At 47.9% G+C, this 13,220-nt stretch overlaps 1 protein-coding gene across 1 annotated transcript in view; it reads right to left on the minus strand.

Moving 5' to 3' along the window:
* The window catches only part of MCM3AP (minichromosome maintenance complex component 3 associated protein), a 619,735-nt gene that overhangs the window by 580,622 nt on the left and 25,893 nt on the right, over positions 1-13,220 (minus strand). The window contains exon 2 of the mRNA XM_069225490.1: positions 5,595-7,741. Coding sequence (XP_069081591.1) covers positions 5,595-7,665 — 2,071 coding nt within the window. The 5' untranslated portion in view covers positions 7,666-7,741. The remainder of the gene's footprint in view (positions 1-5,594; positions 7,742-13,220) is intronic.

Here is a 13,220-nt window from a genome sequence, read left to right on the forward strand (position 1 = left end):
GGCTGGTCACCTTAGGGATGTGTCAAGCCTGCAAATGCAACACACCTCCTGTACAGCTAACGTTTCTGCCTGTCAAGGTGCCAAAAGGGCCCTGAGACATGATGGTCGGCAACTCCCTTTTGAGGACAGCCAGATCAGTATACCAAAGGCGGTGGGCTTCTTTGAAGCTTATTGCCTTGGAATAAAGATTTGCAGTTCAACCTGTTGGGAGGGGTGTAGAACTCCCGTACCAGAGCAGGCTTTTGTTCCTGACCTCCAGAGAGCTAAGGCTCTCACCGCTGGGGAGGCAGAAATGTGTCTGTTGGTGGCAGACTGGCTAGAACTAGTCATTTAGCCCCCCAGCAGTTTGTAGGTTTTCAGGTAGCACCTCTAAGATGCCCTCTGGGTGCATGTATTAATAAATCCATGACTGGAATCAGTGAGGGATTATTAATACAAGATGTATAAACATCCCTACTTTCAGTGAAGCCATCATGTAGCTGGGGAACTTGTATTGACCAGTGTCCAGCACATGCATTAAAATGGCTTCCCTGTTAACTTATTATGTCTAAGAATCAACAAAGATATAGTAGGCGCATATTTTCTCATGCAGATATGTCCTCACCTGTAATATAATGCATCCTGCCTTAGCGCTGTAAGGCCTGCTGTAGGAGTGATTTCCAAATATTACAGGGAGCGTTAGGGGACATGGCACACAAGTGAGTGCCATGTTGTGTTTTCACTTTTTTGGAGCACCTTGTCATGCACCCCGCAATGGCAATCGGCATGGATTTGGTGCTGGGCCCCTTAGAGTGGGAACATTTATGCTGCAGCTCTTATGAACCCTCTTTAGGTCCTATGTACCAGAGCTACCATTTAGTAGAGACTTACGGCGGTGCTAAAGGGACCTGGCCGCTTGGGTATCAGGTGACCAGGTGTCTTGTTTTGGGAAAGAAACACTGGTACTGGGGACCTGGTTAGCAAGAACCCAGTGCACTTCAGTCAAAGTTGCACCAAGAAACAGTAAAAAAAACAATAAGTGGGTGGGGGTACTGCAACCAGAACACAGCTTCCTACAGCTGTGGCACATGAAACAGCACAGCAGCAGAGAAAGTTCAGTTTTCTTATCTCAGAGTTAAGAGCGAAGATAGCTCAAAACTCCCAGTTTCTAGTTTTGTGCAAACATCTTACACATTTGCTGTCCGGCATAGAAGAAGCAGAGGCTTTTCTGAAAGAGAGCCAGACCAAGAAAGAGGAGGGCTGAATCTAGCAAATGAAATGAAGGAGGAAAGAGAATTTCAAAATGGCTGGCAGACAGGGAAAATAGTAGAGGGCAGTGGTTCATCAAATAATAGTAAGAGTACTATTTGATTAAGCATTTTTCACTTTTTGAATCCTAGTTAAGTGCTCTAGGCCTTTGGAAACCATTGGTGAGTTAGGTGCTGCTTCAAGTTTTCCTGGAGGCTTCACTGGCTCCGACACCCAAGCCCATCTTAGACTGCTTCTAAAGCATTCAAAGCTATCTGGTGGCCCCATAGCAAGAGACCCAGGTTGACAGAAACACTGTTGGGCTGGTGCAGCAAAAAATATATAAAAATAGGAAAAGAAAGCAAGACTGGAGAACAGGAACCAATAACTCAAGTAATAGAAAGTCAAGCAGTGATATCAGTCAACATGATTTGAGTTCCAGACAAAAGGTTAAAACAAGTATTTTAGGACGTACATTGACAAATAAAAGCAGATATAAGTCTCCTTCAGGACACATGCTTTACCAGGGCCATTTTATTGACCAGAACACTGGAAATGTGGCCACAACTCTAATGGGTGTAAGAACAAATTATTACAACACTGAAATGGATTCCAGTACTGATAAGCGTGTGCCATTACAGCTACAGAAAAGGATAGATTCTACATCAGCATAAAGTTACTTAAGCATTTATTATGTTTCCCATGTCAATTTGGACAAGATCGCTAGCTCAGCTGTGTTAAAAATGTCCTTAAGTGGGGAGCTAAAGTGCTAGAAACCACAAAGATTCTCGTGCACAGCTTGCTTTTAGAGGAAGTCTGGTGACTGGCCCGTGGAAAATATAAAGGCTTAATTACTTTGGTAAAAAGTAACCAAACTTAAGACCATAATTACTTTCTGGCTTCTAAAAGGGAGGACTGCTGATAACCATTTACTTTCTGGGCTCACCTGTTTGCTTGGCTCTGCATTATAGGCATATCCAACCAGGTGCCAGGCAGATTGGTCTCTTCTTTGAGAACCTTGTGAAGGAAGAATCCAGCTAATTATTCAATTTTGCCAAATCCATTTTCAGCTGCGCAATGATTTCTCTGAGATGTCTTTAGGACATTTACAACATGTATTATGATGGGACAAGGTAAAAAGTAGCAGACAGATAAAAAGGAATTAGTCACACTGGAATGAGCATTGGCCCTGGCTCAGAGAGTGGTGACCATGCCTCCGTGGGAGATTAATCATGTGGCATCCCTGCAAACATACAAGACCAGGTATATTAATTAAGAGTGGCGTAAGAAGTGGTTAACCAACAAACAGTTCTGTTGGGGGGCAGGAAGGGTTTAGGGGAGAATGGACTGCCACAGAGCCAGGCCTCAAGATGGTTGCACTCCGGTGGGGCTCTGCCAGCTGCGGTCTGAATCCGCCATCGATTAGAGACCTAAATGCCCATTTTGCCTCTGTTCAGGTAGCGGGGGCCCAGTGAAACAGGCTCCTGCAGCATCTACTTTGTGGTTCGGCGGCCCGCAATTTAGCCCAGATTGATTGCCGGACCTGCTGAGTCAGATCCATAGCCAGATGCCCAGTGGGGTGCTGGCTGAGCGTGACAGCAAGGCAAGAAGCTGCTGCGGTGGTGGTGTCGGGGCCCTGCCTAGTGGCTGTACCGGTGGCAGGGGAAGCCAGATTTGGGAGCAGGAAGATTAGTGGCACCGCACACAGATGGGAGGGCTGCCGTGTGGCAGTTCGACCTCTCAGAATTGCTGATGGTGCGGAGGCGTTGGACTGCCAGGTGAGGGTTGCCTGGTTGTCTGGGGAGCGAAGGCCTGCTTGCGAGGGGATGGCATCAGCTTGTTATATGGCCCTCTGATTTTCTTTGGCTGTGGCCTCGCATACTTGTGGCTGGGGGATCATTGCTGCATTTGGAGGCCTGCTGCGTTTGGTCGGTGGGGACGGTGACTTATCGCTTACCTGATCCTGTATTCACCTAGTGGAGTGATGGGCCTTACTCGAGGTTTGCAACAGCGAATGAGGACATTTGCCCACAGGTGATCACGGTGGTGATGAGGGACCCTGGATTTGATCGGTTCCCCCCACCCCCAATCCTGTGGGGATGATGGGATCTGGTACTGGGACATTTGCACAGACACCAGCATTACAACATAACTTTGCCCGTGTGGAGCACTGGGTTCCCCTGGCCTGATTTCCTTCTGTTATGGGCAGGGCAGACTAGAAACAAGCGAGGCTCCTGTTTGAGAGCAAATGATCCACTCGCACAGCAGAGGGGACATGCGACCGTGATGAGACATCCCCCGCGCTAAGTTCTGAGACACTCCCTGAGCCGGGTTTCTGAACCTTACTTACAGCAATGCAGCAGAGTCTCCAGGCAAATAGACACCAAGACTGACTTTCTTACGTGCAGGCTTGACCACTACAAGGGGCGCATAAAGAAGCAGGAGGACCGCCTAGATCAAACTGACCAACATGTTTTGGTTACAAAAAGACGCGGCTATGGCACAAAATGGGAAGCTCCTACAGATGGAGACAGTGCTGGCTGTTATTAAGGCAAAGAAATTAAGATTTTGCGGTGCGCTCAATGATGAACAATCTTGGAATAATTGGACTCCCCAAATCTACTGCTATGGACAAAATGGAGACATAGCTGGAGACCATGATTCGCACGCTGTTTGCAGACTCCTTAACTACGCTCTTCTCTTTGCAGTGGCCTCACCGATCCCTGCACTTGATGGCTCCTCCCACAGCATTGGGCTGGTCTATCATTGTCCCGCTGTTGAACTATAGGGATCGAGATATGATTCTTCACCTTGCCAGGGAACAAAAAGATATCCATGATATCAGGGAAATCAGCTGCACAATTATCCTGACTTTACTCTGGCGATCCAGGGTGCCAGGCATTAATTTATGCCTGCCAAGTGGCTCCTACAAAAGGCTGGAGTGTCCTATTCATTGATTTATCCTGCATAACTGTGCATCATTGTGAATGGACAACTAAAGTTATTTACAGATCCAAAGTGTGCTCATAAATTTTGGCATAGCCATGCCGGCAGCTCTGCAGAGCCAGAGGAAGTTTCTGCTGACGCATATGGGGATACCCTCAGTGAAAAGGTCCAATGGCTTGCAGCGTTCCTCCACTTGATGTCTCTAGGAGGGTCTGGAACATTGTAGCTTTGACTTTACAACACTTCCTGGTATGCGTACAGAGGCCTGGCATTGTCCCAGCCTGTTACCAGAGTGCCCCGGCCCGGATCCTGGACACCCTGTGTGGCCCTATTGGACTCCATTGGCTTTATTCCTTTCTTATCAGGCCCAGCCACCTGATGTTTTCAAATGCATCATCTCACCTGCGAGGAAAGAACCAACGCATCACTTCCCCTGTGTAGTAAGGAACCAACGCATTGCTTTGCTTTTCCGGCACCTCACTTCCCCTGTGGCCTGCATCGTCTTTGTTTTTGTCACAACCCAGGTACTTTATGCTAAAGAGATACATCCATTGATTCCTATGGATTAAGACTTGCTTAAACTTTTAAAAATATATTCTGGACTTGTGTATGTTGGATTTTTGTCATTTTGATCTTGTTTTACTCAGATAAATATTGGCCTTTTTCTCTAAACTGGTGTGGAGTACTTTTGTGGTGTTTTCACTGTGCTACTGCGTGTGTGTACAAATACTTTATAAATTGGCTCTGAAATAAGCCTAACTGCTCGTGCCAAGCTACCAAGAGGCGGAGCAGGGGTTATCTTAGCTGTGTGACTCACCCTGACTAGAGTGAGGGTCCCCACTAGGGCAGGGTGCCAACCACTGCCAACTAAAGTCCCCACTTCTTACATTATCTCATGACCAACATTCTAGTTGTACTTCATTTATTTTAAAATGCATGTTGAGTTTTTATTGAAGCTCACCGGGGGATGCTGTTAATTTCTGTACAGGTATTCCTATTTCACTTTTTGCATTGCCGTTTTATGGTTATCTATCCCATAGCAAAAACAATTATCGCATCAAGAGTTTCTCATTGCCTAAAGGGCGAATACTTTTTCATGGGGTAGGTGCACTCTCCCTTTTGCCAACAAAGATATTCCTTAGTAATGGAGTGGTCACCCACGCCCACAAGCAGAGGAGCTCGTTTCCAGGAGGTGTGTGGGTGGGGGTGGCAGGTAAAAGTTTCTCTTGTGTGCTGGAGCTTAGTGCTATCAACTAACACTGACCTATTGTTACATTATGATCTTTCCCCAGAGCAGACAATTATTTTATAGTATTATTCTCTACTGTAGCCTGGTCCCATATTTCTTAGTAGGAGGGTGCTTATTCTCTTCCATTCCTCATGCTATCTGCCTTAAACTATTCAACATTAGTATGGCTTACCTCTACGCTTCCCCTTTTTGGTCCTTGACTGCTCTGTTCCTTGTTGTGCTGCAACTGATTGCATCAGGCAACGTGAGGCCTGGCTTGTTGCTGGCTGCTCAAGCTCTCCGACCTCTGGCACTGACTTTTCATGTTTTACTTCCCACTGGCGCCCAGTTTGTTCGTTACTCTTTAGAACATCCTTGAGGACCCTGCCAAACAGTTTGTTGCTAGGGCGGTTTAACAAAAGAGAGCGTTTTTCTGGGGGATGATCACTCTTGGATGTTGTCTCTGGATCCTCAGCAGTGTTGTGCTCTGTTCTGCATGTGGAATAATCCTCGTCTTTTCTCTTCTGTCCCTTTACAAGCACGCTAGGTGGCTCTGATGAGCTGTCCATCTCCTCTCTTTCCAATTTCACAGATGGTCTCATCTGGAACGCCTGTCCTGAGGGCGGAAGGCCAGAAGAGCTGGAGAAACTTACAAAGCTGCTACCAGCACTTGCAAATGGTGCTTTGGTGGGTGCTGTTTCTTCTTCACATTTTTTAGACGGCAAAGTAAATGAAAAGACAGGTGCTTGAGTCCCACTGGGTGCTGGCTTGGAGAAGATAGCAGTGTTTCCAGTGCTTGTGTTGAGATTGGCTGATTGAGAGGTAAAACTGATTGAGGCCATACCTACAGGTGCATTGCTGACAGGCTGTGAAAAGGTGAAAGACTCTGGGGTTATCTGTGCCTGGGATTTTTCCGGCTCAGGTGATGCTCCAAAGATAGGTTTAAATGTTGCACTCTCCAATGGTTTAAATGTGAACTCTGGAACTCCGCCACTTGTTCCTGGTGTCTTTCCGCTACTGGAAGCAATAGAAAATTTTGAAATGCTTGACGGCTTGTAACTGAAACCCTGGTCACTTGCAAGGGAAGAGCTGCTTGTGGCTGTAGTTACTGTAGCCACTGGAGTGACTTGCTTAACTCCAGGTGGTGATGGATGTGTAAATCCAGGAGGCTGTCCAAAGGTACTGGGTTTGCCAAACACAGATATTGGCTGGGAGGCAGCCTGGCTTAATCCAGATGATTGTGAAAAGGCTTGCTCAGTTCCCCCCCTATCCTGACCAAGAACTCCAGCATTCGGTCTAAAACTACTGGTTTGCCCAATACCCTCACTAGATGGCCCAAAAGGAGTGGAGTGTCCCAATACAGAAAGAGTTTGTCCAAAAGAAGTACCTTTTGAAGGAGACCCACTGCTTTGCCCAAAGCTAGACGTTTGTCCACCTGCTCCACTATCGTGACCAAAGCCAGTGGTCTGTATGGCAATTCCACTGCCTTGTCCAAAAGTAGAGGTTGGTGCAGAAGATTCACTAATCTGCCCAAAAACAGAAGTTCTTTTATTTTGTGCAAATAAAGGTGCCTGTCCAGAACTTCCACTGTTTTGTCCAAAAAGAGATATTTGCCCAGATGTTTCATTACCATGTCCAAAGCTAGAGGTTGGTGCCCTATGTCCAAAGAGAGATGTCGCTCCAGGAACACTGGCTCCCGGCCCGAAGGATGAGTTACTTCCAGTTACGCCAGTACTCTGCCCAAGTGAGGATGGTTGACCAGATGATCCAGTGCTTTGGCCAAATGAAGAGGGTTGACCAAACTGAAAAGGTTTCTGTGGCTGGAATACACCGGTTGAGCTGCTGGAAGTTGTTGGGAAAAATCCAAACTGCTGCCCACCAAAGGTACTGCTCGCTTCAGATTGTGGTGCACCAAAAACATTGCTTGTTCCAGACTGTGACCCACCAAAGGTATTACTTGCTCCAGGTTGCTGCCCGCCAAAAGTACTGTTTGAGCCAGAATTTGGTACCCCAAAGAGATTGCTTGATCCAGATGGGGGCACACCGAAGGCATTGCTTGTTCCAGACTGCTGTCCGCCAAAGACACTGCTTGCACCAGACTGAGCTGAACCAAAGAGACTTCCTGCTACAGACTGCTGCCCGCCAAATGTATTGCTTGCTCCTGAATGTTGTCCACCAAAAGTACTACTGGCTCCTGGCTGGTGTCCACCAAAGAGACTGCCAGTTCCAGAATGCTGCGATCCAAATGGATTACCTGTATTCATCTTGACTGCATGGACTGACAAGTAATTTCACGAAAGGAAATGCCACTGGAGAGCTCAATATCATAAATAGCTCCTCCTAAAAGAAAGAAAATAGAGTTTCAATTGATTGCAAAGCAGCTTTAAAAGAACAATGAAAATGTTTAGGTTTGGCTACGTCTTCAGTGATTTTTATGATAAAGAATACAACATAGAAATTAAGCATTATCACCTTGTAAATGAAAACAGTCAACTTGACACTCCCTCAACAAACTAACACTCCCCTTAAATTCTGACATCACCCAAACTCTGATAAATGTTTAACAAATTGCAGGATTCTCTTACTGTCTTCCAGCATTTAGTGTATAGGACGGACTCAGCCTTCTTCAAAACTGTTTGATTCCTTAAGTTAGAATGTCAACGTACATATATATATATATAGATATATATATAGATATATACACACACACGCTTATTTTGATATGTCCATAAAGCTTTAATGGTCTGTCCGAAGTCCAGAGACATGTTGGCTACTGTTTGAATATCCATCCAAATAATATCTTGCACACCAAATGCAATGAAATGCTACTGACCTCACCTTTGATATAACAGATGACTTCACAAATGACTTACGTGATCTCATCAATGACACAGGAGAGATCTCACTAATGACACATTACCTTACTATTATGAATGACAGGACTTTGTATACAGTATAATTTTGTGTTTTTGTAGCTCGAAGATGCGTAAAAACCTCTTATTTATTGTTATAGATATTGTGGGGTCTTAACCACAGCATTTGCAGCGTGAGTAATGATTTGCACGGCAAGTGTGCGAGCTAAGTTTTATTTCAGCTTAATTTGTTTTAAACATAACAGCGCCTTCATTGAACCATAACTTAACTTTAACTGTATTTTCAGTGAAAGTCTTTTACTACATCCCGCTTCAATAAAAGCAAAGCCCTCCTCAGGCAGCCTGGCCCTGCTGGGCATGGCCAAAGCCTATAAACAGTGGAGTATGGCTGTAGATCCTGTGCCTAATCCTCTGTGGGCAGTAAATTCACAGCACAAATAAATGGTTTCCTTGGAGAGAGATTTCAACCGGAGCTCCCTTGGCACAACCTATTTGAGGAATGACCTACACATTCATTTGTATGTACAACAGTAAATGTCTTTACTTGGGGGGCGGAGCTTGCTCATTCGCAAGATGGTCACGCTGTAATGGAGCTCCGCCGGCCACCTCGCAATCAAAGCACAATCCTAAGCAACAAAGACACCTTTAGACCCTAATCAGCGCTGTCGCTCCAGGTAGCAATGCCCTGGAAGAGAGGGGTGAGCTCCGGCTTTAACGAGACCCGGAGAATGAGGCAGGCGTGCCACGTGGCTCAGAGAAACAAGGCCTAGTGGGGCAGCCCGTCTGCCGAGCGGCCTGGTGGGATTCACAATGCCCGACTGCGGGGAGAGGTGACGGAGGAGGTGATTGGAGGCTGGAGCGGCCCTGGAGAGAAATGTGGCGAGGCCTGGTGCGTCAGAGGTTGCAGAGTGGGCATACCGGAGGCCCGTCACGGCCGCACGGCTGGTGAGACGCGGGGCGGGTGAGACGAAGCCTGGACCATGGGGCCGGGACGAGGAGTGGCCTGCTTAGGCTGGACTGGAAGCGCTGTACGGAGTGCAGGCGAAAGGCCCAGAGACGCAGGAACCGGACTGCCTGTTGAATGGAACTTGTTCTGGACCCCCCTGAGATCTGATTCCTTGAGCTGCACAGGCCTGGGGCTGAGCGCTGTTTGCCCCCTGGATCTAGGTACGTGGACTTACCTGCACCCCCCGGATGCTTGGGGATATGTTACGCTACTGCCTGGTGGCCTGTAGTGCTCTGAGCTGCGCAACCCAGTTGGCGCGGAACGAGGAAACTGGTGTGTGGGGAGACTGGTTGTGGCGGCACACTTATCCGCCCATCAGTAGTGCGGTCTCTAGCTAGTGGTCATTACGGAGGTGGCGACAGGGAGAGCGCCTTGCGTCCTAGCACCCCCACAGATTGGTGTGTGCTTTATGTCCTTCAGAGTGTGCAAAATGGGCAAAACAGGCAAAAACCAAGCTAAACTTCAGTTCGATCAACGTAAGTCAAGTAGCCCTGAGGGTGATGGAGTGGAGCCTGGACCTGAGAGGGGATCGGACATGCCCTCAGGTGAGGAACAGGATTTGCGTCAAATTTTGGTGGCGATACATCATCGTTTAACCCATATTGAGGCAAACTAGACTCCCTCTCATACTGCATTGACAGAATTACTGAGCGCCTGGATAAGCGCAAGGAGCGTCTTGATCAATCGGAGAGGCAAGTGTCAGAAGTGGAGGATGGACAGACTGAGTTAGCCACCGGTCATGCTCGGCTAAACAAAGAGTTAAACTCCTTACGTATCAAGGTAGACGACTTAGAGGCCAGGTCCTGGAGAAGCAACCTACGCATAGTGGGAGTCGCAGAGTCCACCGCAATCGACAATATGGAGGGCTTTATCGAGCGCCTGCTGTAGCATTTGCTGGGATGCACCACCTTCTCTGATCTTTTTGTCGTGGAGAGAGCTCATCGATCCTTGGCGACCCACCCGCCTCCGGGTGCTCCTCTGCGCCCTATTACGGCGAGTCTGTTGAACTATAGAGAACGTGATGCGGCCTTGCGCCGAGCTAGGGAACTGAAAACTTTGCAATATGAGGGCATGACAGTCTCGCTTTATCCAGACTTCACATTGCAGGTTCAGGGCACGAGAAGGCAGTTCATTGCTGGGAAAAAACAACTGAGCGATCTATACTTGTAATATCGAATGCTGTACCCAGCTAAACTAAGAGTAGAAGTGGATGTGAGATCGCTATTTGCTTTCTTTTTTTTTTTCTTTTTTTAAACAGTCCACAAAAAACTAGCCCAGGTTATGAAACGCAGGGCGGCAGGTAAATGAAGCTACAGATTCCTAGTCAGCTGGAGGTTGACCTCTGACTGTCCTTTTGCAGGCCAAGGAATGCATCTATGCCGCTAATGTGGCAAGGACTCTGCGGCTCTAATCTCCATGATTGACTAAATAATGATGAGGGGTCCCAGAACTGGTATACTGTTGGTGAATGTCGGTGCCGTAGATTATCTCACAGTATGTATATAAGGAAGCAAGAGAGGGTCTTTTTTATTTTTTATTGACTAAGCATGCAATATATACGTTTAGAATGGTTTGTTTGCAACAACGTATAGGTGGGCCGGCACACAAGTGTAATAAGAAGTGACTGGGCAACATCCACCTGTGTGTGTGAGCACCACTTATAGTCATCACAAAGGTAGATTATGTTGGGGGGGGGGGGTGGGGGGGGGGGGGGGAGAGGATGCTGAGAGGAGCAGTTGCCAGCTGGGCATGTTGGGGTATTGCCTGCTGTGGGAGGGGGTTGGGGGACGTTGGGGGGTTTACTGTTTGCATTGTGCTATGTGTTTGATGAAGTGCGATTGCAGATTCATGAATAGGGTGAGGCGGGCACAGAGCTAGGGTCCTACTGTAGAAGATGGCACATAATCACTCATGTCCGGATAGACATAAGGGCTCTAGTGGGATCCGAATGGTTACGTGGAATGTGTGAGGTTGCAATGATGCTCGTAAGATGCATAAGGTAGTAGCATACTAGCACAGACACAAAGTAGATATTGCTATCTTACAGGAGACACATTTGGCACCGGGTAGCCCTATGCTCACCCCAGGAGATTGCAAGGGCAGATGCTGGCAGCAGGTTTCACCTCTCATGCACGGGGTGTATTGATCTCGAGGTCCTCTGGCATCAGCCTCCGGGGGGTGGTGGTACATTGTAGCGCAATGTGGTGGGAGCGCTGCGCCTTTTCTACCGGTGGGTATATATGGTCCGAATTTCGATGATCCCCAATTTTATCATGACCTGGCTGTTAGGGCGAGCTCTTGAGGGGGTCTGCACAATGATCAGATCAGGAGGAGGAGGCCGCAGGCCAGCCGCCGCGGCTAGAGCGGTGATGGAATTGGCATCTGAGCTGGGGTTAGTGGACATTTGGCGAGATAGACACCTAGAGAGAGGTGGATACACACATTACTCTGCTGCGCACAACCTGTACACACGCATAGATCTGTGGCTGGTCGCTAGGAATCTCTTAGGTAGTTTGCACCCCAAGGCTCCCTATCCCATTGCTGATGACCTTAGATGCAACACCCATTCCACCATTCTCGTGGAGGTTCCCCCCATACTCTTTGCTAGACTTGGTCTTTCGAGATGAACGAGCCACAGCGATTAAATACTTTTTTCAGATTAATACGGGTTCGGTGTCCAGTGTGGGAGACATTTAAGGTGTATATCCGGAAGACCACCACAGTCAAACATACTGGGGTTTTGAAATCAATTAAGGGGCGTTTACACCTCTTAGAACGTGAGCTAGCGCAGTTAGAGCAGGACCATCTGAATAATGCAGACAAACAGACACTAGGGCACACACACGCTAAGTTAATTGAGTTTCAGGATACGGCCCTTGCGGAAATTCAGCACCTGGGGAAATACGCTACCGCCCGAGCGTACGGAGAGGGCGAGAGACCAGGCTCGGTACTGGAAAACTTGATCCATCCCAACCGAGAAAAAAAGCGGAATTATAGCTGTGCAGGCAGAGGATGGCAGTGAGCTCAAAGACCAGGAACTTATAGCGGTCAGATTTTGTGAATATTATAAGTCTCTATATGCCTCCAGGGTTGCTCCAGATCAAGAGGTGTTGATGGACTATCTTACATACATTACTATGCCGCGGCTGACAGATGGGGATAGGGAATCCCTTATGGCTCCTTTGACTCTGGAGGAGATGGACGGAGCGCTGGGGGGAATGGCAGAGGGTAAAGCCCCGGGCCCCGATGGACTAACCTTGCGCTTTTACAAAGCCTACAAAACGTGTTGCTCCCGCAACTAAAAGAGGTTTACGAGGAAATGGTGGAAGGGGGGGGGGCTTATGCCCCTATCGATGCGGGAAGCAGTGTTGATCACACTGCTTAAGCCAGGAAAGCCCCCAGAATAGTGCTCATCCTACCGTCCGCTGTTTATCTACTAAATGTCAATGTTAAAACTCTAAGCTAAGATTTTGGCAGATCGCTTGGCCAGAGTGCTGCTGCAGATGTTTCAGCCGGAACAGGGGGGGTACATTCCGGGCCGTAGCCTAACTATGAACCTCCGCACGTTTTTTGCTACAATACAGAATATCAACCCAAAGTTAAAGGCAGTGGCGGTCTTTTTATACTCCGAGAAGGCGTTTGATTCCGTGGAGTGGTGCTTCATGAGGGCAGTCTTACAGCGATTCGGTGTGGGAGACATCTTTTTGCGCCTAGTGTCCACATTATATGGGAAGCCATCAGCCAGACTCTGCATCAATGGGGTAGTGACAGAGGCTTTTCAAAATCACTAGAGGCATTAGACAGGGGTGTCCGCTGTCCACCCCTGTTGTATGCACTGGTGACGGAGCCCCTGGCGTGTGCCCCGGGGGAGTACCATGGGCACCGCAGCCTTCGCTTTCAGAATTATACCCTTGCGCTCTCAACTTACACGGATGACACA

The sequence above is a fragment of the Pleurodeles waltl genome, chromosome 3_1 (genome assembly GCF_031143425.1).
Source record: "Pleurodeles waltl isolate 20211129_DDA chromosome 3_1, aPleWal1.hap1.20221129, whole genome shotgun sequence".
NCBI lineage: Eukaryota > Metazoa > Chordata > Amphibia > Caudata > Salamandridae > Pleurodeles > Pleurodeles waltl.